Source organism: Gasterosteus aculeatus, chromosome Y (assembly GCF_964276395.1).
Source record: "Gasterosteus aculeatus chromosome Y, fGasAcu3.hap1.1, whole genome shotgun sequence".
Lineage (NCBI taxonomy): Eukaryota > Metazoa > Chordata > Actinopteri > Perciformes > Gasterosteidae > Gasterosteus > Gasterosteus aculeatus.
The window spans coordinates 3355763-3381974 of NC_135709.1; the positions used below are offsets into that span (position 1 = coordinate 3355763).

Genomic DNA, 26212 nt, shown 5'->3' on the forward strand with positions numbered 1-26212 from the left:
ATGATTGCTTTGTGCAGTCAAACTGGTGCGTATATCACTGAAGGCTCCTGTTTAAGTCAGTAAGTCAGAAATCTTACCATTCATTTTTAATACCAACATTGCAGAAATTTACATGAATGTGTTTACATAATATGTACTTGCACTCACATAGAAGACAGTAAAGGAAGATGATCTTATGAAGTTAACCAGTATTAGGAGCTTCAGAATTATAGAGCCTCTTGTTCTTTAGCAAAGCAATAAAGGAGTATATCACTGAAGGCTCCTGTTTAAGTCAGTAATGCAGAAATCTTACCATTCATTTTTAATACCAACATTGCAGAAATGTGTAAAAGCAGATTTAAGGATTCATCAGAGGCAGTCGGGCGGCTGAGGAGCGGTGACGCTGTTTCAGACCTCCGGCCCCTGATTGGTGGAGGACTCCTCCTGGAGCTCAGCCGTGCCTCTAGAAGCGAGTCTCCGCTGCTCATTGGTGGAAAATAATTTCAAACTGCCCGCTAAAAACGGTGAGCTCGCGCCCTCTGTCTTCGTGTCTGGTGCCTCTTCTCTGGTTGGTGCGCGCGTCAGGAACCGTCCCACCCGCTCCGCGGACATATAAAGGAGGGTTTGACGCGTTCACAGACACTTCCTTCCCTGAAACAGTCTAACAATGAGCGGCAGAGGCAAAACCGGTGGAAAGGCCCGAGCGAAGGCAAAGACCCGCTCCTCTCGTGCTGGACTCCAGTTCCCAGTCGGTCGCGTCCACAGACATCTGCGCAAAGGGAACTATGCGCAGCGTGTCGGCGCAGGAGCCCCCGTCTACCTGGCGGCCGTGCTGGAGTACCTGACCGCTGAGATCCTGGAGCTGGCTGGAAACGCCGCCCGCGACAACAAGAAGACCCGCATCATCCCGCGTCACCTGCAGCTGGCTGTCCGCAACGACGAGGAGCTCAACAAGCTGCTGGGCGGAGTGACCATCGCTCAGGGCGGCGTGCTGCCCAACATCCAGGCGGTGCTGCTGCCCAAGAAGACCGAGAAGCCCGCCAAGAAGTAAAGCCCGAGACCTCCATCTACCACAAAGGCTCTTTTAAGAGCCACCCACCCACACGAAAAGAGCTGTGATCCTCATACTTTGTCTATTATGTGGTCCTACTTATTAAGGTTATCCTAATAAAGTCACACAACTTCATCATTACCTCACAACCTGTTAATGCATCACGTAGAAAGGACACTACTGCAGCTGCCTTGAAAAGTTTATGGTTTTAAATCAGACACTTGAGGATGTAGATGATTTACTTTTCGAGAAAGGGAACAGGAAGACAAACCGGCAAGATTACAGAATGCAAAATAAGGATTTGACATTTTAAATGATCCCAATTTCCCATCAGCAGTTGTATAGTTCAATTAAATTGAGTAAATTAAAATAATTTTATGACATGATAAAATGAAGTCACATGTCTCAAGTTGTAAGCACAATAGTTCTTGTGCTATTCCTATAATGTGATATCAACAAAGTCGATCAAATGTCCTATTAACCAAGTTCAAATTCACCCGATGATTGACGTTAGGCTACCTTGATTCCTCACTCAAACGTTAATTTAAACTAGACGTCAGTCATCAGGATAATCTGAATCTGAATATAAACTATACATGTTTCACGGATCAGTGTGCTAAATGCCTAAAAGTCCTATTAAGGTGCCCTATAATATTTAGTTATGACTAAGAGAAATGCATTTGTCTCTATTCTGAATTATAAAAAAGGTGTGTGTCACGTCTTTACACATCAGGAATTGAAGTGTGTGTATATGTAATTATCAACAGGGTGCCCTGTGATTGTGAATGGTTTGTGTGACCGTCATTAGATGATTTCAGTGCATGCAATGATTTATACAACATGATTCTCAACATGCAACTCTGTTGTGAAACGACAAATAAAAAACAATCTTGTGTTAAGTCAAGAGCATTTAAGTCACATATGTCAGAGTCAAGGCCCGCGGGCCACATCCGGCCCGCGAGAAGGTTTTTTACGGCCCCTGGGATGATCTTGATTTATTATTAGAACCGGCCCGCAGACCGCAGCAAGCCGGCAGCCCGCAGATCTTTTACACGCACCAATACTACATTTCCCACAATGCAACGGTGACGCACCGAGCAGTAGGCTGCTTCATTTCAATATTTATTGGCACAGCAGTTGTCAGCATCACAGTAATATTAACTTTCAGATACCCATCAAAAATGGCAAAACGGAAGGTGGACACTGAGAACCGGGGGTTTCAAACAAGGTGGGAGTCGGAGTATTTGTTCACGGAGGTAGCTGGAAAACCTGTGTGTCTTCTGTGTGGAGAAAGTGTGGCGGTACTGAAAGAGTATAATCTGCGTTCCCGAGCGCACAGTTGGCTGATAAAATAGGTATGCTTGCCGCTGACTTTCGACGCCGATTTGCTGACTTTGAAGCACAAAAAAGCAGGTTGGAACTGCTCGGTAACCCATTTGCTGTTGACGTGGAAAGCTCACCACCAAACCTCCAAATGGAGTTGATTGACCTCCAATACAATGATGCACTGAGGGCAAAATATGCGGCAGTGGGTGCTGCGGAGTTCGCCCGTTTCCTCCCCGACACAATGCCCCAGCTGCGCATCCAGGCTGCTCAAACGTTGTCTATGTTTGGCAGCACATACCTGTGTGAACAACTGTTTTCTTTGATGAACTTGAACAAAACATCACACAGAAGTCGACTTACTGCTGAACACCTCCACTCAATTCTGAGGATTTCCTCAGCTCAGAGCCTTACCCCGAACATTGATGAACTTGTGGAAAAGATGGGACACCACCAAGTATCACCCTCAACCTCAAACAAGTGAACATTACTGTGCAATCACATATTTAGAGTTTTTACTCAGTTCAAGTTTAAAAGTTAAAGTTTAATATTTGTTTTCACTGCATGTTACTTCTCCTTAAACAAAGTGTTGTTTTTGATTAATAGATTTTTGCACTTTATTTTATTGTATTTCAATCCAATTATATTTTAAAAATATTTCAGTTGAGTGGATGATAGAAAATTGCTATTATTGTTTTTTTCTTTGAAGTAAATTTAGCCCACTTTTGCTAAAATAGAAAATATAGGCTACTGATGGTGCCTTGAATACCGGTTTCTTTCATTTAATGTTCATGTTATGGGGATTTTTATATAAAGGAAATTTGTCTTTTGTGTCTGTTGAAAATTAAAGATTACTGACAGAGCCATAAGAAAATATTGCTTTATTTATCTGATCATATTGGAATATATTTATTAGGTTTTCAGTAGGTTCAATTAGGTTCACTAGACTATATGCGTCATTTAAAAATTTTTCAATGAACATTCGAACAGTCCGGCCCTCGGCTTGTAGCTAAATTTTTTATTTGGCCCTCCGTCCATTTGACTTTGACACCCCTGATTTAAGTGATTCAATCTCAATAGAGAAATCCGTTTGGATGCGATGTTTGTGACGCATGCGCAGTATCACACAGAAGGCAACCAATCACGCTCGAGCAACAGCACAGTGTACTTTGCATCTAGTTCATATATGAGCACCGTGCTATCTAAATTGAGGCATTCTCAGTTTACAGAGAAGTTTCCAATCATGCCTGAAGTTGTGAAAGCGCCCAAGAAGGGCTCCAAGAAAGCCGTCTCCAAGGCCGTCAGCAAGAGCGGCAAGAAGAAGAGGAAGACCAGGAAGGAGAGCTACGCCATCTACGTGTACAAGGTGATGAAGCAGGTGCACCCCGACACCGGCATCTCCTCCAAGGCCATGGGCATCATGAACTCGTTCGTGAGCGACATCTTTGAGCGCATCGCCGGCGAGGCCTCTCGCCTGGCTCACTACAACAAGCGCTCCACCATCACCTCCAGGGAGATCCAGACCGCTGTGCGCCTGCTGCTGCCCGGCGAGCTGGCCAAGCACGCCGTGTCTGAGGGAACCAAGGCCGTGACCAAGTACACCAGCTCCAAGTAAACCTGATGTAGACCACCAACACAAAGGCTCTTTTAAGAGCCACCCACCTCTTCTAAAGACCTTTTCCTGATGCTTTTTCTCAATATTGAAATTAATAAAAAGTATCAAGCTAGTAATGGTGTTAAAACTATAATTGTAGGTTGCTCACAGATTCTAACTACTTTAAAACTGTAAGGGTTTTCATAAGCAATTGCCACCTAATTACAAACTTCTGTACCTCCTGTCTGATTCAATGCTTCTGGTTTGAGGTGTGTTTATCGAGAACTCCGCTGCATATCTTCTGGTATATGCGAGTAGGGTGATGCCATCAGCTGCGTCAAGCTCCTGTAAATGTTGTCATATCTTGCTATTTCAAAGTGTGTGATGGTAAATAATCCCATAGACCTTCCGGTAAAGGAATAGGACATATTTTGAGAAGGAAAAAGGAATGTTCATATGTGAGCTTGACTGTACGGCTACGGATGTTGTTACTGACTCATGCAGATTTATTCCTTGAACATTTTAATCGTTTAATGGACCTGGATGCAAGAAGGCAAAAAGCTCTTACGGTGTTGTTTTATGTTTGTATTTTGACAGAAGAAATAAAAGGAGTAATTTCACAAGCAATAAGTGTCACGTCCTTTCATATATGGGATCCGTCAGTGATGATTGGAAGCATTTCTTTGTAGAACTATACGGCAGAAACACCAGACACACAACGTTTATTTTTCCTCAGGTCGTCGCTCTGATAAGAAATCCGTCACGAAATTATAGCCGTGGACTAAATGTTTCAGAGCTTGACATTAGCAATAATAAATATAGAGTTGTATAGTCGAGACAACCCTAATGCACGTGTCCGTGGAGCGAGCCGGGCGGCTCCAGGCACGATAACCGAGGGCGGGCAGCTCTTGGCGGACAGTTTGAAATAGTTTTCCGCCAATGAGCAGCGGAGACTCTCTTGTGGAGGCGCGGCTGAGCTCCAGGAGGAGTCCTCCACCAATCAGGGGCCGAGGTCTAAATCAGCGTCACCGCTCCACAGCCGTTCCACACTTTAAGAGCCGCGTGTCTCTACTCAAGGTTCACTTCTATTAACCAGAGGGAGACGAGTCTATCATGGCACGAACCAAGCAAACCGCCCGCAAGTCCACCGGAGGCAAAGCCCCCAGGAAGCAGCTCGCCACCAAGGCCGCCCGTAAGAGCGCCCCGGCCACCGGCGGCGTGAAGAAGCCTCACCGTTACAGGCCCGGTACCGTGGCCCTGAGGGAGATCCGTCGCTACCAGAAGTCCACGGAGCTGCTGATCCGCAAGCTGCCCTTCCAGCGTCTGGTGAGAGAGATCGCTCAGGACTTCAAGACCGACCTGCGCTTCCAGAGCTCCGCTGTTATGGCTCTGCAGGAGTCCAGCGAGGCTTACCTGGTGGGCCTGTTCGAGGACACCAACCTGTGCGCCATCCACGCCAAGAGGGTCACCATCATGCCCAAAGACATCCAGCTGGCCCGTCGCATCCGCGGGGAGCGAGCTTGAAAAGTCTGCTCCTACTAACACCACAACGGCTCTTTTAAGAGCCACCTCACTCTCTGTAAAGAACTCATTCCTTCTCGTGACCATTAATTCATGATTTGAGGATAGTCATGGATCTTGGTGATTTGTATCCGTCTGCATTAATGTCTATTTTTAATTTTATTAATTTGAAACGGATAATCGGTGACAGATGTTAGATGTAAAATGATGTAAAATAGTGTCCCATTTTGTATATAACTACAGATCGTAATAGACTATTTGATGGAAAGTACAATAAGAAGCCGTGCAAACAGTTACCACATTAAACACATCGTACAATGAGTTGTATGTATTCTGGCGAATAAGACCTTTGTCTGGACTGGTATTTAACTATAATAAATAACATCGAGATTTACATTAGCGTTAATACAGTAAACCAGTCGACAAAACATAGACATTCAGCAGGAGGCACTGCAGAACCACGTTATAGCCCCGCCTTCGTCTTCCATCACGTCCTCAGACTGGCTTTACATATCTGTGAACGGACTTGTGTTCATCATCTTTGTATCAAACCAACCAGTGAACATGAGCGGAAGAGGAAAGGGAGGAAAAGGACTCGGCAAAGGAGGCGCCAAGCGTCACCGTAAAGTCCTCCGTGATAACATCCAGGGAATCACCAAGCCCGCCATCCGCCGTCTGGCTCGCCGCGGCGGAGTGAAGCGCATCTCCGGTCTGATCTACGAGGAGACCCGCGGTGTGCTGAAGGTCTTCCTGGAGAACGTGATCCGCGATGCCGTCACCTACACCGAGCACGCCAAGAGGAAGACGGTGACCGCCATGGATGTGGTCTATGCCCTGAAGAGACAGGGACGCACTCTGTACGGCTTCGGAGGATAAACACAGACTTCTGTTACCAAAACACAAACGGTCCTTTTAAGGACCACCCACCTTCTCTATAAACGGCTGACTTCCTTGTAAATAACCAGTGTTCAGAACGCTAAGATCTAATTGTTAATATGTGTCCATATCAATACATTACCAACGTACTTCGATGAGCACATCACTGGTAGCTGACTGGTGGTTTTGTCCTGCGTGGCAAAATCATATGCCTCCTTTTGATACACCGAGCTGCCAACTTGCCCAAAGGGGCAGGTGTTAATGCACTCAAGAGACAGTGGTCAGCTGCGTCTGATCTGCCTGATGGCCTCAGCTCCACTCCACCAGGTACCCCTTTTCCACGAACAAGAACCAGGTGCTTGTTCGGGTTGCTAAGGAGAAGGCTAGGGAACTAGGTATACTAAATAGGAGTTACTCTCCAGCAGTGGTGCAGCCAGCTGTTCCTCCTTGTTTACTGCCACAGACTGAAGTGGACCTGGGACTACTTGAACTGATGAGATATGAGGGTGGGGGTAAATGTAAGATCTGCAAGTCTTATATCAGGAGGAATTACCATAGCTATATACAAATATATACAGACTGACCCTGAAACTGGTAGAACAGCAGCTGCAGCAGTAATACCAGAATTCCAGTATGAGTGTGGGAAAAGACTCAGTAATGACTTATCAGTGTTTACATGCGAGATGATGGCCATAGTTTTTGCACTACAGTGGGTAGAGGACGTCAGGCCAGAGAGAGTGGTAATAGCATCAGACTCATGTGCAGTGCTAACGAGTCTGAAGTTTTTCCACTCCAAAAGCAGAGAAGATTTAACGTTCGAAATCCTACAATCCCTATTCAGAACCCATCAAATGCGGATGGCAGTTAGGTTTGTGTGGGTCCCTGCCCGTGTTGGAGTCGAGGTAAATGAGGAGGCGGATAAAGCAACAAAAAGGGCGCTGAAGTGTGGGAGAAATATAGTCGATATAAAGATGAGTAAGGCAGAAGCTAAAGGGGTGATTAAGGGACAAATCAAAACGATATGGCAGAATGAATGGAATAAAGGGAGCAAAGGAAAATATCTGTTTAAAAATAAACCATTGGTTGGGAGTGTGGGAGCTGGTGGACGAAATAGAAAAGAGGAGAGGGTAACGACAAGGCTAAGAAACGGCCATACTGGTCTTAACAGTTCCCTCTATACGGTTGGGAAACATCGAAATGGAAGGTGCGAATACTGTCAAGAAGAGGAAACTGTGGACCATGTTTTGATGGCATGTCAGAGGTACGAGGCAGAGAGAGAAGTCCTGAGAAAGGGGCTAAGAGAGCTGGGAGAGGCAAATATAAGTGAAATACTGAAGAAGGGCATTAGGGGCAAGTGTTGGGAACTGCTGTTGGCATATTTAGAGAATACAAGACTAATGAATAGAATTTGAGAATTTTTTTGTTTTGTTTTGTTTTGTTTTGATTTGGTTTAGTTCTAGTAGAGGTTTAATTTCCTTAAGTCCACACTCCAGATTAGTGGGTGGCAGTAATGCACCCGAAAGTTGTTTGCCAACCGCCATAAAAAGCAAAAGAAGAAGAAGAAGAAGAAGGCGCTTGTTCGGAGCCAGAGCTAGAGCCGGATTTGGTTTAACTGACGAGCCTCCAAAGAACCGGTTTGCTTTTCCACAGGCTAAAGAGCCAGCGCAGAGCCAAGTCCTACGTCACAGTCACGTATCATCTTTCCCAGCAACGTCAGCTCGGCGGCGCCAAACACAAACACATCATCAATGGCGGACGTTGCTTTGCTATTGATGTTCATGGCTTTGCGGACCTAAATCGACATCCAAACACGGCGGATCAAACATGTTCGCGCGGCTCGCGTTTTTGCCTAGTAGCGTCCATTGTGTTGTTGTTAGCTCGATTAGCTGCTGTCGAAAAATGGCAGATCACAAAGTTTCTCTCGTCTTGTTGGTCACGGTAACCCCGCCCCCAGCCGCTGACGTAAGCGGTTCTTACTTCCAGACCAGCAACGATATGGTGCTACTTAAGAACCACTTTTACTGGTTCAGAGCTGGTGCTTTGGTGGTGGAAAACCAAAGAACCGATTTGAAACTAGGCTCTGTCTCCGAACTAGCACCAGTTCTGCCTTGGTGGAAAAGGGGTAAACACACACACAGACAGAGTCACACCCACAAATACCCTGGCAGTGGCCCTGGGGCCGTCACAGCAAATGTGAATTGAATTTACCCCAATGATGTACCCCAGGATTATGTCAAAAAACACGTTTTTTTCTTGTTATATTTTGAAAATTAACCTTCCTTTCGTTCCTCTCTGTGTGTATATAATTTCTGCATCTCCCTTTGTCCTGTGCCTGTTCGTCTTGTCCTAACGAGATGTGCGCATTATTAGGCCTATGCAGTGTTATTTAAGTCGCTATAGGGTTGACGTGAATTGTACACTTTGGGTCGCTGTGTTAGTGAAGTGGTTTTAGTAGCCTTGCTACCGTCATGGTTATATAGGTTGGAGGGTGCGGGCTAAACCAATGCTATGTCTCCTGCCTTGAAGTCAATGCTCCCTTTTATAAAATATTGTTATAATAAAAGTATTCTTCCAAATCCTTACACGCCCTACACAACACTAGCACCAGCGTTATACGTCACTCACCCCAAATGATGTCATTATATTTATTTTTATATTTCAGTACATTTGGTTCAATAACATAATAACGTGAAAGCCGAAGCTCAGTAGCTGCTCGGGCCGATAAGTGACGAAACACCGGGCAGAGAATGGAAGCGACCTGAGTGAGGCTGCTTCTTTAAGAAGAAGTTGGTACCAAAACAAACATTTGCCAAACCAACCACTAGTCTTCATCCTCCACGTGTTTTCTTGTAAACCTGAAAATAAAGAACAAGTCATACCTTCATGTCGCTGCTTATTACAGCATGGATCGAAATCACTGTTAACCCTCCGCTATGAACAAAATTACTGCGCACAGAACTCGACTCTATGGGCTGCTGTTGTTTCATGCTTTATGTGCAACGATCTTGTCTAGACAGTTAACTCTGAACATGGTGTATAGTAATCAGTGATACAGGCCATACATGCACATTGAGTGTTGTCTAACTTATAACAGAGACAATATATTTGAAGGGATTTGAAATATTTGCAGCCCCGACAGCAAAAGCAATTGAAAGTGAAACATCTTGTGGTGCACAATGCTGCAAAATTAAGATTATGATTTACTGGTGGACATTTCCTAAAAATGTATGTTTAAACAATAGAATGCATTATTAAATATGAGAAAACTGCAACATCTGAACATTCGAAAAAAACAGATACTTGTTTCATCTGGTTGCCATTAGTAAAATACTTTTATAGAGGGAGGTTTTATTACCTCTTACAATCATAATATAATACTGTCAAAATAAAAAACAATAAACAATAAAAGAGTTTGCCTTTTTCAGTGTGAAAAATGCACACTGTCATACTCTCATGTTATAAATGTAAATATATATGTTATACTTATACCGGTTAAATTAAGCTTTTTTTGGTAAGTTGCAGGGTTTTTCTTGTTTTTCCTGGTTTTTCTTGTCAGGGGTTTGAACTTGAAGAAGTTCTACAAATATCAAAGAAGTCATTTTTTTAAATAAAACATTTTTTTCAGCAAAAGCTTTTTGTCTGCTTTGGTTTTCCTTGCAGCTAGGTAGACACAGTTTAACTGGAGTTTTCACTCCTGTGTAACACATTATATCCATCAGATGGTTGTTTCATCCTCCCTCCGATTGCATCATAATATCTGGTGATTTGGCTTTGTAAGCCCAAACATCATTGTCTTTTATATTGCTGTACTTTGGACAATGTTTAGGTATCTGAGGCACAATGACAGAGGTGACGAAGGTTGATTATTAATGGTCTAGTTCAGCAGGGGGCGCTATGTGAATAAGATCAAGCCCCGCCTCTGTCTCCTATCACGTCCTCCGACTGGGTTTAAATATCTTGAACTGACCCAATGTGCTCATCTTGTTTCAAACTTATCTGACAATATGAGCGGAAGAGGAAAGGGAGGAAAAGGACTCGGCAAAGGAGGCGCCAAGCGTCACCGTAAAGTCCTCCGTGATAACATCCAGGGCATCACCAAGCCCGCCATCCGCCGTCTGGCTCGCCGCGGCGGAGTGAAGCGCATCTCCGGTCTGATCTACGAGGAGACCCGCGGTGTGCTGAAGGTCTTCCTGGAGAACGTGATCCGCGATGCCGTCACCTACACCGAGCACGCCAAGAGGAAGACGGTGACCGCCATGGATGTGGTCTATGCCCTGAAGAGACAGGGACGCACCCTGTACGGCTTCGGAGGATAAACACAGACTTCTGTTACAAACCAAACGGCCCTTTTAAGGGCCACGCACTCTCTGAATAGCTGATGTCCTTGTAAGGAGTTCCTCAGAAAAATGGCAATATTGTTGCATATGTTCTCTCTACCAGTAAGATAGTGAGGTAGTGAAAGTTTTCAAAATGTCTGAAACATTTTGTACGTAATACTTTTGCTTTTCCAGAAATATTTCAGAATCTGCATTACCAAATGTATATAATTTATTGAGCCCCATCCCGGTGAAGGGGCAATTCTATATTGAAGCCTGACATTGCCTTTGTTAGATTGGTTTCCCTAAGTGTATTTTAGGATCTCTGATCCTGAAATTTTATTGCTGATCACCCTCTCCCGTAGACGTTTTCTACAATTTACATCTTATGTCTATATATATCTTAAAATGAGTACAAGCCAGAATGCAGATTAGGGGGGGAAATGTACTTGCCCATTCAATTAATCCCACGTATCGACCAGTAGTGATGTCAAAGTGAAGCTTTCTGAACCACTGAAGCTTTCCAGCCAATTGTATCGGAAAAAGGTTCATTCATTCAATGCATCGCAAACTATATGACCTCTGCTGTTGAAAACCTATAGTGCATATGTATCGAATAGCCTACCAGTATATTTTGGCCCAGTTATATGTAGGTAATATAATTTAAAATACCTGCAAGTGCTTCCTACTGCATGTGCAGTTCATGGCAGTCATAGGGACCTATGTGAATTGTTTGAATGTGGGAAGTGATTTGCTGAGGAAAGGTCAGTGGGGCGGTGATTGTGCTTTTGGACAGGTTTCTTATGACAGGATATTGAGGTGCTTATGGACACATGGGATGGGACATGACATTATTATTGATTTTTATTGAGAAACAAAATTTTCTTCACAGTATTGGGGTTGAGTCGGTTTCTTTTTGTAGATACTGTTTCCCCAGCTTTAGAAAAAACGCGCTCATATGGCACGGATGAGGCAGGAATGCTCATAAGATGTTAATACAAATAGATCTGGGTACACATGTTTGTGTTTGACCCTGTGACCGTGTGTGCAGGATAAGCGGTGTGAAGATGGATGGTTTTATTGTAACAGTCCAAGTTAGGTATAGTTTTGCTAGATGATTATGCGTAACTCTGGGCTAGGATCAGATGGTTATACGTATAACTACAGAGCTTTAAGCCTTAAGGAATGTCCGCAGAGAAAGACCATGCTTCATGTGCGAGCGAGTGAGTGTTGAGTAGGCTACAGCGGGGAGCGGTGTCAAACTCAATCACCATGGGCAAAAAATAACCTGCCATAAAAATCAAGATACCTGATACGTATGATACCAGAATTCAATCCAACACCACCTGCATGTCTCCGGCAAAAAGCCCACCTGCGATCTCCTGCTGTAAGCAGAATATAGTTATAGTATAGTGCAAATTGATCAAAAAGTTATATAATCTAATTACATGTCCATGATTATACCAGTACTCATCTTCAAAAGGGATCTTTAAACAATATATTTCTTTAAATCTATAATATATGGGAAAATGATAGACTGCTACTTGGACTTTTTGGCCGTGCGGGTTTCCAGGCTGCTGTGTTATAACATGTACGTCTAGGTCTGGTCTATGCCCCCAGGCCCTCATCTGGGTCTTAAAGTATACGACTACTTTCATTTGGTGTTTTAACCAAAAATGACATTTGCAATCCTGGATTGTAAATTTGAACTGTGCAAGAGGAGCTACCATTGAGCAGACTGTAATATCCAGCAACACGATGCTGGCAAATGTGCAACTAAGTTAGAAGAGTAAAATAAGCTATGAACGCTTGGGCTGAATCTTTTACATAATTTATGTTAAATGCTTGAAAATAATGATGATCGGAATAAGCATTCATAACAATAATAAGGATTATGTGGACATTGTTATCAAAATCTAAATTTCAGTGCAGACTTCCTTATTCAGCTGAAAACTATCACAGGTAAAATAAGTAACATTGCAAAATTTATGCTTTCCAAAAGAGGCAACATGTTTGATGATTACAAGTTGAACTAATAAGTGTTTTCAGCAGAGGACATGTCCGCCGAGCAGCTATAAGCCTTCACCGTCATCAGTGTGTTTGCTGCTCCCGGAATAACTTCAGTTTATTACAAACTGATCAACATCCGATGGTTGTTTTCACATTGAGAACCTGAATAAACATGTGGATCAAATGGAAAACGACTTTTGATGGCGGTATGATGTTATTTAAATACTTTTAAGAGAGAAATGAGTGGGAAAAGCCGCTGATCACTGCTGTCCACGGCGCTGAGTAGGTGAGGTTTGGAGGCTCCTCAAACAAAACGCATCGATCATCAGAGCTCTACGTTACCTGAACATGAAGAGAAACTAGTCCGCTATCGGCTCCTCCGCCTTCAGCCTCCAGCACCTGATGCACATTTAGTTTTTAGTCTTTAATCAGTGGAGAGAAAACACAAGTGACTCGACTTTCAGACTGCACGAGGAGCTCCGGGCTGGGTTGAGTCTCCACGGTTCTCATGGTGCGTTTAAGTTCAGTCCGCTGCTTTGAGCTCTTCATCAGTCTCACTCTCTCGAGTCCTCAACGATACAAACGTACAACGGGACGAAATGGCAGAAGTAGCTCCAGCTCCAGCCGCCGCCGCGCCCAAAGCAGCCAAGAAGAAGGTGTCCAAGCCGAAGAAGGTCGGTCCCAGCGTCTCTGACCTCATCGTGAAAACTGTGGCCGCATCCAAGGAGCGGAGCGGCGTGTCTGCTGCCGCCGTCAAGAAGGCTCTGACCGCCGGAGGATACGATGTGGACAAGAACAAGGCCCGCGTCAAGACCGCCATCAAGAGCCTGGTGGCCAAGGGGACTCTGGTACAGGTCAAGGGGATCGGGGCCTCCGGCTCCTTCAAGATGAGCAAGACCACCGCCGACAAACCGGCAAAGAAAGCCGCTCCTAAAGCCAAGAAGCCCGCGGCGAAGAAGCCCGCAGCGGCCAAAAAGCCCAAAGCAGCGGCAGTGAAGAAAGTTGTAGCCGCTAAGAAGTCACCGAAGAAGGCGAAGAAACCCGCAGCGGCCAAGAAGGTGGCCAAGAGCCCCAAGAAGGTAGCAAAGAGCCCCAAGAAGGTAGCAAAGAGCCCCAAGAAGGTGGCCAAGAGCCCCAAGAAGGTGGTGAAAAAGGCCCCTGCAGCCAAGAAAGCTCCAGGGAAGAAGGTCGCTAAGCCCAAAGCAAAGAAAGCAGCACCCAAGAAGAAGTAAACTGACCTCAGTCTGAAGAACCAACACCTCTATAAAAGGCTCTTTTAAGAGCCACCCACTCCTTCCTCAAAGAGCTTTTCCTTCATTATTCAGCTGTTGAAAATATAGCTGGGATTCATCTTTAATGATTAATCACTATTGTAGCTGAATAACATTTTCAAGGGAAAAGTTGAGTCTGAAATCATCAGAACCTGATAAATGTGCATGAAAATAATGTATATTAGAGCAGTAGATTTATTTTTAGCGTTCTAGAAAATATCAATTGTTCACTGATCAATTGAATTCATTAAATTCCAACAACTGAACAAGTGTGAGCATCTAAAGAAATTTATCAACCAGAGGGAAACTTAGACACTGCTAAAGACAGTGGAAAATGCATGAAATACAAAACGGGAACAAGGAATCAATCTTGTAATTTAGATTTGTTGCCATTAATCCTCATTGCCCGCATATATCTCACCATAAGCATCGATGAGTAGCGAGGATGAGTATCCCAAGTTTTTATGATTCAAAGATCTATGTAACCATTATAACTGCAGTGACAATTGTATTTTATTTAACACTGGAGGAAATCATCTTACATGTAAGTACCATTGATACCATACCACTGAGCTGCTCGTACTTTACATGAATGTGTTTACATAATATGTACTTGCACTCACATAGAAGACAGTAAAGGGAGATGATCTTATGAAGTTAACCAGTATTAGGAGCTTCAGAATTATAGAGCCTCTTGTTCTTTAGCAAAGCAATAAAGGAGTATATCACTGAAGGCTCCTGTTTAAGTCAGTAATGCAGAAATCTTACCATTCATTTTTAATACCAACATTGCAGAAATGTGTAAAAGCAGATTTAAGGATTCATCAGAGGCAGTCGGGCGGCTGAGGAGCGGTGACGCTGATTGAGACCTCCGGCCCCTGATTGGTGGAGAACTCCTCCTGGAGCTCAGCCGCGCCTCTAGAAGCGAGTCTCCGCTGCTCATTGGTGGAAAATGATTTCAAACTGCCCGCTAAAAACGGTGAGCTCGCGCCCTCTGTCTTCGTGTCTGGAGCCTCTTCTCTGGTTGGTGCGCGCGTCAGGAACCGTCCCGCCCGCTCCGCGGACATATAAAGGAGTGTTTGACGCGTTCATAGACACTTCCTTCCCTGAAACAGTCTAACAATGAGCGGCAGAGGTAAAACCGGTGGAAAGGCCCGAGCGAAGGCAAAGACCCGCTCCTCTCGTGCTGGACTCCAGTTCCCAGTCGGTCGCGTCCACAGACATCTGCGCAAAGGGAACTATGCGCAGCGTGTCGGCGCAGGAGCCCCAGTCTACCTGGCGGCCGTGCTGGAGTACCTGACCGCTGAGATCCTGGAACTGGCTGGAAATGCTGCCCGCGACAACAAGAAGACCCGCATCATCCCGCGTCACCTGCAGCTGGCTGTCCGCAACGACGAGGAGCTCAACAAGCTGCTGGGCGGAGTGACCATCGCTCAGGGCGGCGTGCTGCCCAACATCCAGGCGGTGCTGCTGCCCAAGAAGACCGAGAAGCCCGCCAAGAAGTAAAGCCGGAGACCTCCATCTACCACAAAGGCTCTTTTAAGAGCCACCCACCCACACGAAAAGAGCTGTGATCCTCATACTTTGTCTATTACGTGGTCCTACTTATTAAGGTCATCCTAATAAAGTCACAACTTTATCATTACCTCACAACCTTTTAATGCATCAGGTAGAAAGGACACCACTGCAGCTAACTTGAGAACTTTACAGTTTTAAATCAGACACTTGAGGATGTAGATGGATTTACTTTCATAACCCCCTCATAACATTCCACCGGTCACTCCCCTTCACACTGCACATGTCACTTTAACTGTAATTTATCACTTTGTCGTCACTGGTCACTTTACTTGTTCGCTAGTGCACTTTATGCTTAATATGTTTTTTAACTTTTTTTAATATTTTACATTTTTAACTAACTTTATTCCATTGTTTTATACTAACCCATAGCCTTATTCTACTAACCCATTGCATTAGCATTTTACTTTACTTTATTACTTGTGCACTGCTGTCTTGTTGTCTATTGTCACACTGTCTACTGTCGCGCACCAACCGCCAAGACAAATTCCTTGTATGTTTGACATATTTTGGTAATAAATGTTTCCTGATTCCTGATTCAACATCTGACTTTACTGCCGTATGAATCAGACGCCTGGCAGTTGATGACAAATTCTAAAGATATAATATTCCTTTAGAATTTAAGTTGATTGTAGCATGAGATGTGTAATATGAAGGTACGCTATGGAGGACTAAAAGTGCCACAATTAAATAAATAAATACACCATTAAATAATTACTTAAATGTGTCATTCATTAATTAAAATTGGAATTAAATAAATAAATGTGTCATTAAATGTGTCATTAATTAATTAAAATACCGATTCATTGTATGTAAAATGCATATATAACTATTTCACTATTTACATTTACATTTCATGATCCTGCGTTGCAGCGCTTCATGAATTACTTAAAACTGTCAAACTGACCCATCAAAGTCAGTGGGCGGGGCTAACGCGAATCTAGTCTGATCCATTGCTTTGGTCTGAAGTACCTGGATAGAAACATGGAGGATCTCCGTGAACTTTCCAGGGAGTTGGTGAGAGACATTTTAAACTTAGCAGGGGATGTAGAAGCAGGACCTGCTGAGTCCGAGCATGTAGCTAGTAAAGCAGAGGAACTTATTGAAGTTGTTGGAGTCATTTCCGCACTTTCTGACGAAGATATCGACCACAGAGTAATTACAAATCTAGAAGAAGTTGTCCACCGCTTCTCTGGTACCAGGGCGCATCAGGCCCAACACACACAGGGACCGGGGCGTTTGCCGTTTGACATACCGAGTGCAGTTCTGGAGCATCAAGTTCTTTGTGGAGTTCCCGCAGTTCAAATCGCAGCGATGTTCGGAGTGTCAAAGAGGACCATCAGGAGGTGCATGCAACAACACAGTTTAAGGTATTTACACTAAATTCATGAGGTTTCTGTTTATGAATTGCTGCTCTCATACACTCTGAAAGAATATGGCGTTTAAGGTAACATTACTTGATGTTGTGTTTTTTTTGTTTCTACAGAAAAACAGATCTCTATTCAGCTGTGAATGATGAGGAATTGGACCATATTGTAAGTGAAATTCACAGAAGTCATCCAAACACCGGCTACAAGCTAATGCGTGGTCACCTGAATGCAAGAGGTGTGCGTGTTCCAAGTGAGTATAATAATATGGGCATTATTTAAATGTATTTTTAATTCGGAGCTCTGCCCTTTTGAAAGGTGAAGGAAGCCCGCTTTTGGAAAGACATCGCCTCTGAGATGTAGAATGTGTATAATAGAAGAGAAACACACATTTCAGGACAGCTGACTTCTATCATCAGGATAGACATGTCCTGTGATTTTTAGCCTCCTGTTTAATAGAGGTGGAACAATATCTGAGAGTAATATTCTCAGCTGTCCGGATGTTCCTCCCCTCAGTCTCAAGACTGCAAGAGTCTTTACGCAGAGTAGATGCAGAGGGAGTCTACATGAGACGTCTGAGGCTGCGTGTATTAAGGCGACGGCAGTATTTTGTGCCTGGCCCAAACTCTTTGTGGCATATAGAAGGCCACCATAAGCTCATCAGGTCAGTGATATTAGCAGATAAACAATTCATCGTTCTAGATGTTTCATTACAATTGTTTCACAATAAAGTTGTATCTTTTCATGTCTTTGCAACAGGTGGAGATTTGTTGTCCACGGTGGGGTGGATGGATTCAGTCGTTTAGTGGTCTACCTGACTGTGGCTGGCAATAACAGAGCTCATACGGTCTTACAGAGCTTTATCGCCGCTGTTGAGCAGTATGGGCTGCCATCAAGGGTACGGTCTGATAAAGGGGGGGAGAATGCAGATGTAGCAGAATTCATGATCAGAAGCAGAGGTACCGACAGGAATTCACACATCACAGGCAGAAGTGTCCACAATCAGCGGTAAAGAAATATGTTTGGCAACTAGGCTCACACAACTAACATACCAGTTGAATGTACTTTAGCATATGTCACATAAATTAACAATTTGACAATTTTATCCTAAACACAGAATAGAGAGGATGTGGAGAGATGTTTATGAACATGCCCTGGACCTCTTCTATCAGATCTTTACTTCATTGGAAGATCAGGGAACACTGAATCCAGACAATGAAGTCCATCTTTTCGCTCTGCACCGGATTTTCCTTCCACTGGTTCAGCAAAGCCTAGACTCTTTTCGAGATGCTTGGAACTTTCACGGTCTGAGAACTGAAAGGAATCAGTCACCACAGCAACTCTGGAGACGTTACAGAGAGCAAGGCCCTGAGGAGGATCCTACTGAGGTTAACAATCAACTTTAAACACGTTTCTAAAGTGTTTGCCCAAAAGGAATTATGGGAGGAAAAAAATTGTGCTAAATGTGGTACTTTAAATGGAACATTTACTATATTGTCTTTAAAATCTCCCAAGCTTTTAAAGATCAACCTGTGAGCTGTAGTTTCTACAGTGCATACTAGAGCTGTATTATTTCACAAAACTTTAATAACTAACAATTTCTCACTGACTTGGTGACCAAAAATAACAATCTTGTGTTAGGACATGTCAAACTATTTTTAAGTACAAGTTTGATTATGCTTGTCATCTTTTCAGATTCCTGAAGAGTATGGGATCGACTGGAACGGACCTCACAGCCTTCATGGAGGCACTGTGTCAGTCCCCGAGGTTCAGCTGGCCCGTGAGCTCTCAGATGAAGAGGTTGCAATTTTGCCAGCTCCAGGAGTTTCTGTTACTGATGCGCTTAGACTATATGTAGAGACTGTGGAAGTGTTATCAAGAATCTTAGACTGATGTCCGACACGTTTTTATTTTTTGTGTTAGAACAAGCAGTCAAAAACTGAAAGTTTGCTTTCCTTTAAAAAAAAAAAATATATATATATGCCGAATAAAAATAAAATAAAAAGTCAACTGCTGCAGTGTGTTAATCAGTTTTCAAAGACACTGAACTTGTGTCTGAAAATACTTAAACAATCCCAAATCCAGTACTTTTTATAGCAGCGACAAGTGCTTTCTCAAAGTCCATGTAGATCTTGAAATGAGCTGGCAGCTTTAGTGTTTCAAAGCATGTGGAGGACGTAGGAAGGGTTCCCTCAGAAATCACCACTGTCAGTTCAGGAGGAAGCATCTCCCAGCCAACCCAGAATGTCAGCAGCTGGGCCAGGGTACCTGATGAAGCTAAAAGTCATACAATGGATTGAAGACATTTAGTTCAACTTTATTTGATCATATCTATCCATGAGACATAGAAGCATTTGTAAAGAGAAATTAGGTTTATACCCGTTTCAATGAACATCCTTAGAAAGCCAGTGATGCGGCAGGTGGTGTCCAAGTCAAAGTCTTCATCATCACTGTCCTCAACTGGCCATGTGATTTCTTCTAGGAGCATCTTAAAGAAAACAAATTGTAATTTTAAAAAGGGAGATGCAGATCACATTATTGGAAAATGGAAAAATAGCCAGCTCAGTCATGGAAAAAAGACGTAAAATTCATTAAGTTAAGTCACAAATATAACTAAATTACTGACTTACCTGGGGTGTGAACTGCATTTCAGCCATTTTGGGGAAAAGAAGTGGGACAACATCTGGCCTAGATGTCAGCAGGGGCCATACCATCACATCTTTCAGTCCCTTTCTCAACTGTTTAATTTGGCGCATGGTCCTCCCAACGACCTAAGAGACAGACAGACCCATATTACAGCAGAAATCCTTAACCCAAATTTGACAAAAGTTGGCACAGTAGAACAAAATGTTAATAAAAGCACAATAAAGTGTCTTATAAAAACCCATTAAAACTCGAGTACTTAAACTCTTGTGTTAACATTAACAAGCCAGGGTTCAGAATACATTCTATAATTTCAACAAGTACAGCAATGAGTTCTGTTACTTAACCAGCAGGAACTCACTGCATGGAGTAGAAGTTTATTATGTAGCCATCTCCGATTTGTTTTGGTGACTGCCGGAAGATCCCAAGACATGGAAAGATCTGAAACTGTGGCTTTCTGTTCCGGTGTAAGTTCTTCATGTTCAAGCTAGAATAAGGACCATACCATTTATTATATCTGCCCAAGCAATATTTTTTTACATGGCAAATTATCTTTTAGGTTACATACCAGTTCTATGATGCTCCTGATGTGCAGATCAGGACAGTCTTCAATAACAACAGTAGCCATTTCTGGGTCCCCATTGAGCAGTACATGAATTACAGCAGGACTTAATCCTGTAACATGGGGACCGTCATGCAGAAAAGTGTGGGCCAACATCCTTCCTGCAACCCGGAAGAGGTTGCTTTCAATAAGTGCCTCTGATGCTGCTGGAACAAGATGGTCAGGTTCACCCTCAAATAGCAGTGTTCGGCCCATTCCTCCTGTAAAGTACCAAGAGAGCAGGGAATAAAGTCACAACAACTAACCTCTTAAATACATAAAATTACATCATACTAGTGCAGTGCCCGTTGAAAATGTGCCTGTTTGGAACGAGCGATTACTTGGCCTGTGGTATTGCTGCTTGTAGAATTCACTTAAACAAAATTGTAGCCTACTCCAAAATGACTTACAGACCCCAAACCACTTCAAATGCAACCCCCCTGAATATCCTACTACTGACTTACTGATTTACCTGACACAAAACATTGCCCACCGGCCCTCTGCTAAACAGCACATATCTGCGTTCATCAACCACCAGAACGTGTGCGAGTACTTACCAAGATCTAGACTGAATCCAAACTGGAGTTTGGATATGATTGTTGTCATAAAGTACCGCATCACTCCCTCTCCGATAGCAAGATCACCTGAAATAAAATACTGATAATAACACAGTGGAAAAAAGTGGCAGACAAATACGGGTAACTTGATTAGCTAACATTTAACAAGCAAGGGAGAAAAATAGTCAAAATTATATTGGCTGTAATTTAGAACAGCATCCTTAATATTGATTATTCCAGATAAGAGTATATTGTGCACAATATTCACATACATAACATTTTTTATCAATTATATAATTTTGTGCATTCCATTCTCCCATTTTCCAATGGGACAATTCCATATATGCTACTTGAGTGGTATAAACTGTACTGATGTATTTATATTATAAACTTTATATTACTTACCAACCAGAGTACAATGAAGTGGACATGCCCATTCTTGCTGCTGTTTATAGAATAAGAGAAGCTCCCGTTCCCGGTCCTCTTCAGACTCCCTTACATCCATCTTCATTCTAAGCGGTTTCCCAGTTGCATGTTCCCTTAGCAGATTTTCTTTGAAAACTTTGGCAGCTTGAGTGGGTTCCTCAATAATCTTCCATTCTAAACAAACAACAACAAAGTTATCTATTCCAGAGACATATTGTGAGTTGGCATGTTACCTGCATATACAGATACCCTCTCACTCTACACAACAGGAGGAAAATTATGTTATTTCACTGATAAAACGCGGGACCCAATAGCTTAAAAATCTGTCACAACGCCGAGTTGACATAAAAACGGCATTCAACAAAAACTAAATATTAGAAAAATAAAAAAAACAGGTGCATGTTATTAATTGCCTGTAACTATTATCTTATCCAATTCTATATTAAAAGTGTTCGCTTTCTATTGACTTTTCAGTTACACACAATCTTATAGCAACACTATTGTGATGACACATACCACTGTCTGTTTCTTTGCGATCCAACTCCTCGTTGACCATCACTGCTGGAACTACTGCACTCTCAGCTGATGTTTCAGACCTCACTGGAACACTGTCACTGACTAGGGCTGTCTCACTATCATTTTCTTCCCTTTGGCCTCCCTCTTGTTCTCTTTCCTCCATGGGTGTCCTCGAAGTGAACAGAATCGAAATGGTCATACTGGCTTATTTGTGTGCACAACACTCCAAGAGGACATATTCCCAAAGAAAATGAATATGCTACCCTCGCATTGCTTTAGGAAGTACATACCCATTGCAGCTCAATCTGTGCAGCTTCATCTCTGAAAAGGGAACTTCCATCTGACAAGTGATGCAGGGGATGACTGGACCAGAGGCAGGACGTGAGCTCTCCTAACAACAAATGGCTTTTAATTAATGATTAAAAGTCACCAGTAATCTTTGTTTTGATTATGTATTAAACTAGGTCTCTGTAAATTTATGTACACAATCTAAGGGTAGATCCTGTTGAAGTGGACGTATGTAGATTGTAGCCTGCCCAATCATCGTCGATGGATCTTTCAGATAGGCAAGGGTGTATCCAGTGCTGGGACACTGAAGCAATGCAAGATTTCGACTGCGAGTAGATCCTAAAAGTTTTAGAAGTTCAAAGCCTCCCCCTTGTTGGAGCTTCGGAAACACTTCAATCAGTTTATTTGTTATAACCATGGGATCGTGGTCATTCCCTGGAGAAAAATAAAACAAAATCATAACTCACCTCACCTTAAACCTTTAAAACAAAGCAAATAAGCCTGTGATAACTATTACTCACAGTATTAAAATGAATTACGTTCGAGTCACTATACAATTAAATGCAAATAATTTCAATGAACACAATTTGTTTTGTTTTGGTAAATGCCTAGTTTCGCACTGACCTGAAAATGTTACTTTTTGCTCTCCAAGTCCTGAATGAGGAAGTTCAGCTATAACCAGTACGCTTGGCATTTTATCCGCATTGTGGTCAGCCAAACAACAGACAGTATGTGTGTAGCTTCTTCGGCTAACTTGGACTTGTGCTGGTCGTCTCGTCATATTCCTTCTGGCTCCAATGTTGTATGGCGCAAAGAGCCTTGCTACCTCCGCTGCAACACAGAAAAACGTCACCGCTCAATGGTCACCAGTCAGCTAAAACAGTCTCTACTTCTATCTTGGGATGCTCAAACCAGCTAACACCATTAGCTAACTAGCGGGTTTTATGCTCCACCAATTAACAACGAACGTGTCGCGCACGAAACATCATAATACCACATACAAATACATTTTCGAGTCGATCTAATTTAACCCACACGTGTGTCCCGAATCATTAATGAGTAGCACACCTGGCTAACATGAAATTACTTAGCTTACCTTGGACAGGTGTACGTGATTGAGCGGCCGGTATCTGCTGTGACTGAGCCGCCGGAGCCGTTGGACTTCTGCTCAGAGCTTCCTCAATCAAATTCGCTGCTTCTCTCAGCAGCTCCGGGCAACTTTTTGACATTTTGTCCTGCACCTCGCACGGCGTCTGCGTCCTTGGTCATTGGGGCTAGCAGGACCGCGTCATCTCCTTGATTTTTAGCCGTTGCAATGAAAGTTCTGTTTAACAGCGTATCCAAACCAACGTAGAGGTGAATAGCGTCACCCAGTGTATTGGAATGTGTTCAGTAGCTCTGCAGCGATCCATTATCTGGAATTGATTTGTCTTGACTTGATGCACAGGGTAACCAATCAGGCGTTATGTTCCGCCTACCAACTTTTGATGGGTCAGTTTGACAGTTTTAAGTAATTCATGAAGCGCTGCAACGCAGGATCATGAAATGTAAATGTAAATAGTGAAATAGTTATATATGCATTTTACATACAATGAATCGGTATTTTAATTAATTAATGACACATTTAATGACACATTTATTTATTTAATTCCAATTTTAATTAATGAATGACACATTTAAGTAATTATTTAATGGTGTATTTATTTATTTAATTGTGGCACTTTTAGTCCTCCATAGTACGCAACATTTGGATGCTTTTGTATAATAAAGACCGAGTGTCTGACGAATAAGGTAGATGTATTATTCAAGATTTCTTTGTAGAATAGTCTCGCTGAATAAAACTTAAACGTTTTAAAGGATAAAAGCTCTTTAAGGAAGGATTGAGCCTTTAATAGAGGTGTTGGTTCTTCAGACTGATATCAGCTCACTTCTTCTTGGCTGCTGCTCCACATAATTGAGGGAATGTTTTGCTATTTGTGCCTTATCTGCTCCATGTTGAAATAGCTTCACACTTCGTTGACAAACTATTTCCTGATGTGTTTATTTTTTCAAATGGAACAGTATTTACTTGAAATGGCCGTAATTCTTCTTAAATTACAATCCGTTATATATGTTTATTTGAAATGTACATTTTCTCCATTTAAAGAAAATGTTCAGTGATGATGGATGGGCCAAATTCTGGAGTGTGAGCAACATTTGGATGCTTTCGTATATCAAAGAACTGCAGGTGTTGTCTGTGAATGAGTAACATTTATCAGATTTCCTCCGAAAATGGTCTTTAGAAGACATGATAAAATTAAGTCACATGTCTCAAGTTGTAAGCACAATAATTATTGTGCTATTCCTATAATGTGATATCAACAAAGTCGATCTAATTAACTAATTTCAAATTGACCCGATGATTGATGTTAGGCTACCTTGATTCCTCAAAAATGAATCCTCACTCAAACGTTCATTTAAACTAGACGTCAGTCATCAGGATAATCTGAATATGAATATAAACTATACATGTTTCACAGATCAGTGTGCTAAATGCCAAAAAGTCCTATTAAGGTGCCCTATAATATTTAGTTATGACTAATAGACATGCATTTGTCTCTATTCTGAATGAAAAACAGATGTGTGTCACGTCTTTACACATCAGGAATTGAAGTTTGTGTATATGTAATTATCAACAGGGTGCCCTGTGATTGTGAATGGTTTGTGTGACGGTCATTAGATGATTTCAGTGCATGCAATGATTTATACAACATGATTCTCAACATGCAACTCTGTTGTGAAACGACAAATAAAAAACAATCTTGTGTTAAGTCAAGATCACTAAAGTGATTCAATCTCAATAGAGAAATCCGTTTAGATGCGATGTTTGTGACGCATGCGCAGTATCACGCAGAAGGCAACCAATCACGCTCGAGCAACAGCACAGTGTACTTTGCATCTAGTTCATATATGAACACCGTGCTGTCGAAATTGAGGCATTCTCAGTTTACAGAGAAGTTTCCAATCATGCCGGAGGTTGTGAAAGCGCCCAAGAAGGGCTCCAAGAAAGCCGTCTCCAAGGCCGTCAGCAAGAGCGGCAAGAAGAAGAGGAAGACCAGGAAGGAGAGCTACGCCATCTACGTGTACAAGGTGATGAAGCAGGTGCACCCCGATACCGGCATCTCCTCCAAGGCCATGGGCATCATGAACTCGTTCGTGAGCGACATCTTTGAGCGCATCGCCGGCGAGGCCTCTCGCCTGGCTCACTACAACAAGCGCTCCACCATCACCTCCAGGGAGATCCAGACCGCTGTGCGCCTGCTGCTGCCCGGCGAGCTGGCCAAGCACGCCGTGTCTGAGGGAACCAAGGCCGTGACCAAGTACACCAGCTCCAAGTAAACCTGATCTAGACCGCCAACACAAAGGCTCTTTTAAGAGCCACCCACTTCTTCTAAAGATGATTTCCTTATGCTTGTATTTAAAAACTCTTTCCTCATGTGTTCGTTTTTAAAATGGAACATTATTTCCTTAAATTATTCATAATTCCATCTGTTATAAATATTAATTTTAAATTGTTTAATGATTGCTTATCAATTTAAAGCACAAACTGCCTTGTTGCCTTAGAAAAATGTGCATCGTCCAACTTATTTCTAGGGAATCTATAAATCTAGGTGAATTTGTTTAATTTAACGGGGGCTCAGAAAGGGCAGGAAGGCAAGGTTGGATATAAATGGAAACACATCAAGGGTGACGTAGACCACCAACACAAAGGCTCTTTTAAGAGCCACCCACTTCTTCTAAAGAACATTTCCTGATGCTTTTTCTCAATATTGAAATGAATAGAAAGTTATCAAAATACACTCAAGCAGAACTGAGAATGCTAGTAATGGTGTTAAAACTGTAATTGTAGGTTGCTCACTCTAACCACTTAAACTAAGGGTTTTCTGCTACGCTGTGCAAGCTTTTCATAAGCAATTGCCACCTAATTCCTGTACCTCCTGTCTGATTCAATGCTTCTGGTTTGAGGTGTATTTATCGAGAACTGCATTTCTTCTGGTATGTAAGAGTAGGGTGATGCCATCAGCTGCGTCAAGCTCCTGTAAAATGTTGTCTTTTTTTTAACAGTCTTGTCATATCTTGCTATTTCAAAATGTGTGATGGTAAATAATCCCATAGACCTTCCGGTAAAGGAATAGGACATTTTGAGAATGCAAAAGGAATGTTCATATGTGAGCTTGACTGTACGGCTACGGATCTTGTTACTGACTCATGCAGATATTCCTTGAACATTTTAATCGTTTAATGGACCTGGATGCAAG

The 26212-nt window shown here is 42.7% G+C and overlaps 9 protein-coding genes and 1 pseudogene across 12 annotated transcripts; 9 read left to right on the plus strand and 1 right to left on the minus strand.

Moving 5' to 3' along the window:
* The first annotated feature begins 616 nt into the window (after positions 1-616).
* Positions 617-1166, plus strand: LOC144390847 (histone H2A-like). Its single transcript, XM_078097314.1, has one exon. It carries the CDS (start codon positions 647-649, stop codon positions 1028-1030), a length of 384 nt encoding a protein of 127 aa, XP_077953440.1. The 5' UTR covers positions 617-646; the 3' UTR covers positions 1031-1166.
* A 2396-nt stretch (positions 1167-3562) lies between these two features.
* Positions 3563-4574, plus strand: LOC144390848 (histone H2B 1/2-like). Its single transcript, XM_078097315.1, has one exon. It carries the CDS (start codon positions 3597-3599, stop codon positions 3966-3968), a length of 372 nt encoding a protein of 123 aa, XP_077953441.1. The 5' UTR covers positions 3563-3596; the 3' UTR covers positions 3969-4574.
* Positions 4575-5026: 452 nt separating this feature from the next.
* LOC120809490 (histone H3) lies at positions 5027-5862 on the plus strand. The gene has a single exon (XM_040163332.2). It carries the CDS (start codon positions 5061-5063, stop codon positions 5469-5471), a length of 411 nt encoding a protein of 136 aa, XP_040019266.1. The 5' UTR covers positions 5027-5060; the 3' UTR covers positions 5472-5862.
* A 133-nt stretch (positions 5863-5995) lies between these two features.
* Positions 5996-7905, plus strand: LOC120809495 (histone H4). The gene has a single exon (XM_040163338.2). The coding sequence runs from the start codon at positions 6033-6035 to the stop codon at positions 6342-6344; it is 312 nt and encodes a 103-aa protein (XP_040019272.1). The 5' UTR covers positions 5996-6032; the 3' UTR covers positions 6345-7905.
* Positions 7906-10320: 2415 nt separating this feature from the next.
* LOC144390849 (histone H4) lies at positions 10321-10685 on the plus strand. The gene has a single exon (XM_078097316.1). The coding sequence runs from the start codon at positions 10349-10351 to the stop codon at positions 10658-10660; it is 312 nt and encodes a 103-aa protein (XP_077953442.1). The 5' UTR covers positions 10321-10348; the 3' UTR covers positions 10661-10685.
* Positions 10686-12751: 2066 nt separating this feature from the next.
* On the plus strand, positions 12752-14204 carry LOC144390851 (histone H1 pseudogene; annotated as a pseudogene). The gene has a single exon (XR_013454647.1). The product of XR_013454647.1 is annotated as a histone H1 pseudogene (transcript).
* Positions 14205-15048: 844 nt separating this feature from the next.
* LOC120809491 (histone H2A) lies at positions 15049-15578 on the plus strand. The gene has a single exon (XM_040163333.2). The coding sequence runs from the start codon at positions 15064-15066 to the stop codon at positions 15445-15447; it is 384 nt and encodes a 127-aa protein (XP_040019267.1). The 5' UTR covers positions 15049-15063; the 3' UTR covers positions 15448-15578.
* Positions 15579-16178: 600 nt separating this feature from the next.
* LOC120820917 (uncharacterized) lies at positions 16179-18893 on the plus strand. Of its 3 annotated transcripts, none has more exons than XM_078097319.1 (6): positions 16179-16886; positions 17003-17136; positions 17400-17547; positions 17643-17891; positions 18001-18271; positions 18579-18893. In XM_078097319.1, exons 1-6 carry the CDS (start codon positions 16501-16503, stop codon positions 18774-18776), a joined length of 1386 nt encoding a protein of 461 aa, XP_077953445.1. In that variant the 5' UTR covers positions 16179-16500; the 3' UTR covers positions 18777-18893. The 3 variants fall into 3 exon arrangements, 2 of the variants coding, with proteins under 2 accessions (XP_077953445.1, XP_077953444.1); XM_078097318.1 differs by having other exon boundaries at positions 16364-16886; positions 17376-17547; XR_013454645.1 differs by lacking the exon at positions 17400-17547 and having other exon boundaries at positions 16415-16886.
* On the minus strand, positions 18777-23650 carry LOC120811094 (uncharacterized). Its single transcript, XM_078097317.1, has 12 exons — positions 23011-23650; positions 22539-22745; positions 22111-22349; positions 21917-22017; positions 21627-21796; positions 21090-21284; positions 20685-20771; positions 20095-20348; positions 19888-20013; positions 19514-19654; positions 19263-19371; positions 18777-19160 (listed from the first exon to the last, which is right to left on the minus strand). The coding sequence occupies exons 1-12, from the start codon at positions 23141-23143 to the stop codon at positions 18949-18951; spliced, it is 1974 nt and encodes a 657-aa protein (XP_077953443.1). The 5' UTR covers positions 23144-23650; the 3' UTR covers positions 18777-18948.
* Positions 23651-24886: 1236 nt separating this feature from the next.
* On the plus strand, positions 24887-25311 carry LOC144390852 (histone H2B 1/2-like). The gene has a single exon (XM_078097320.1). It carries the CDS (start codon positions 24921-24923, stop codon positions 25290-25292), a length of 372 nt encoding a protein of 123 aa, XP_077953446.1. The 5' UTR covers positions 24887-24920; the 3' UTR covers positions 25293-25311.
* Positions 25312-26212: the final 901 nt, after the last annotated feature.

Excerpts from the sequence above, each read along its gene's own strand:
- LOC120811094 (XM_078097317.1), bottom strand. The coding sequence starts at position 23,143 with ATGTCAAAAAGTTGCCCGGAGCTGCTGAGAGAAGCAGCGAATTTGATT. Across the intron at positions 22,350-22,538 it reads GCAAAAAGTAACATTTTCAG|GGAATGACCACGATCCCATG; the intron begins GTCAGTGCGAAA and ends ATTTTTCTCCAG. Across the intron at positions 20,014-20,094 it reads TCAGGAGCATCATAGAACTG|CTTGAACATGAAGAACTTAC; the intron begins GTATGTAACCTA and ends TCCTTATTCTAG.
- LOC144390848 (XM_078097315.1), top strand. The coding sequence starts at position 3,597 with ATGCCTGAAGTTGTGAAAGCGCCCAAGAAGGGCTCCAAGAAAGCCGTC.
- LOC144390849 (XM_078097316.1), top strand. The coding sequence starts at position 10,349 with ATGAGCGGAAGAGGAAAGGGAGGAAAAGGACTCGGCAAAGGAGGCGCC.
- LOC144390852 (XM_078097320.1), top strand. The coding sequence starts at position 24,921 with ATGCCGGAGGTTGTGAAAGCGCCCAAGAAGGGCTCCAAGAAAGCCGTC.
- LOC120820917 (XM_078097318.1), top strand. The coding sequence starts at position 16,501 with ATGGAGGATCTCCGTGAACTTTCCAGGGAGTTGGTGAGAGACATTTTA. Across the intron at positions 17,137-17,375 it reads AAGAGGTGTGCGTGTTCCAA|CTGTCCGGATGTTCCTCCCC; the intron begins GTGAGTATAATA and ends TAATATTCTCAG. Across the intron at positions 18,272-18,578 it reads CTGAGGAGGATCCTACTGAG|ATTCCTGAAGAGTATGGGAT; the intron begins GTTAACAATCAA and ends TCATCTTTTCAG.
- LOC144390847 (XM_078097314.1), top strand. The coding sequence starts at position 647 with ATGAGCGGCAGAGGCAAAACCGGTGGAAAGGCCCGAGCGAAGGCAAAG.
- LOC120809495 (XM_040163338.2), top strand. The coding sequence starts at position 6,033 with ATGAGCGGAAGAGGAAAGGGAGGAAAAGGACTCGGCAAAGGAGGCGCC.
- LOC120809490 (XM_040163332.2), top strand. The coding sequence starts at position 5,061 with ATGGCACGAACCAAGCAAACCGCCCGCAAGTCCACCGGAGGCAAAGCC.
- LOC120809491 (XM_040163333.2), top strand. The coding sequence starts at position 15,064 with ATGAGCGGCAGAGGTAAAACCGGTGGAAAGGCCCGAGCGAAGGCAAAG.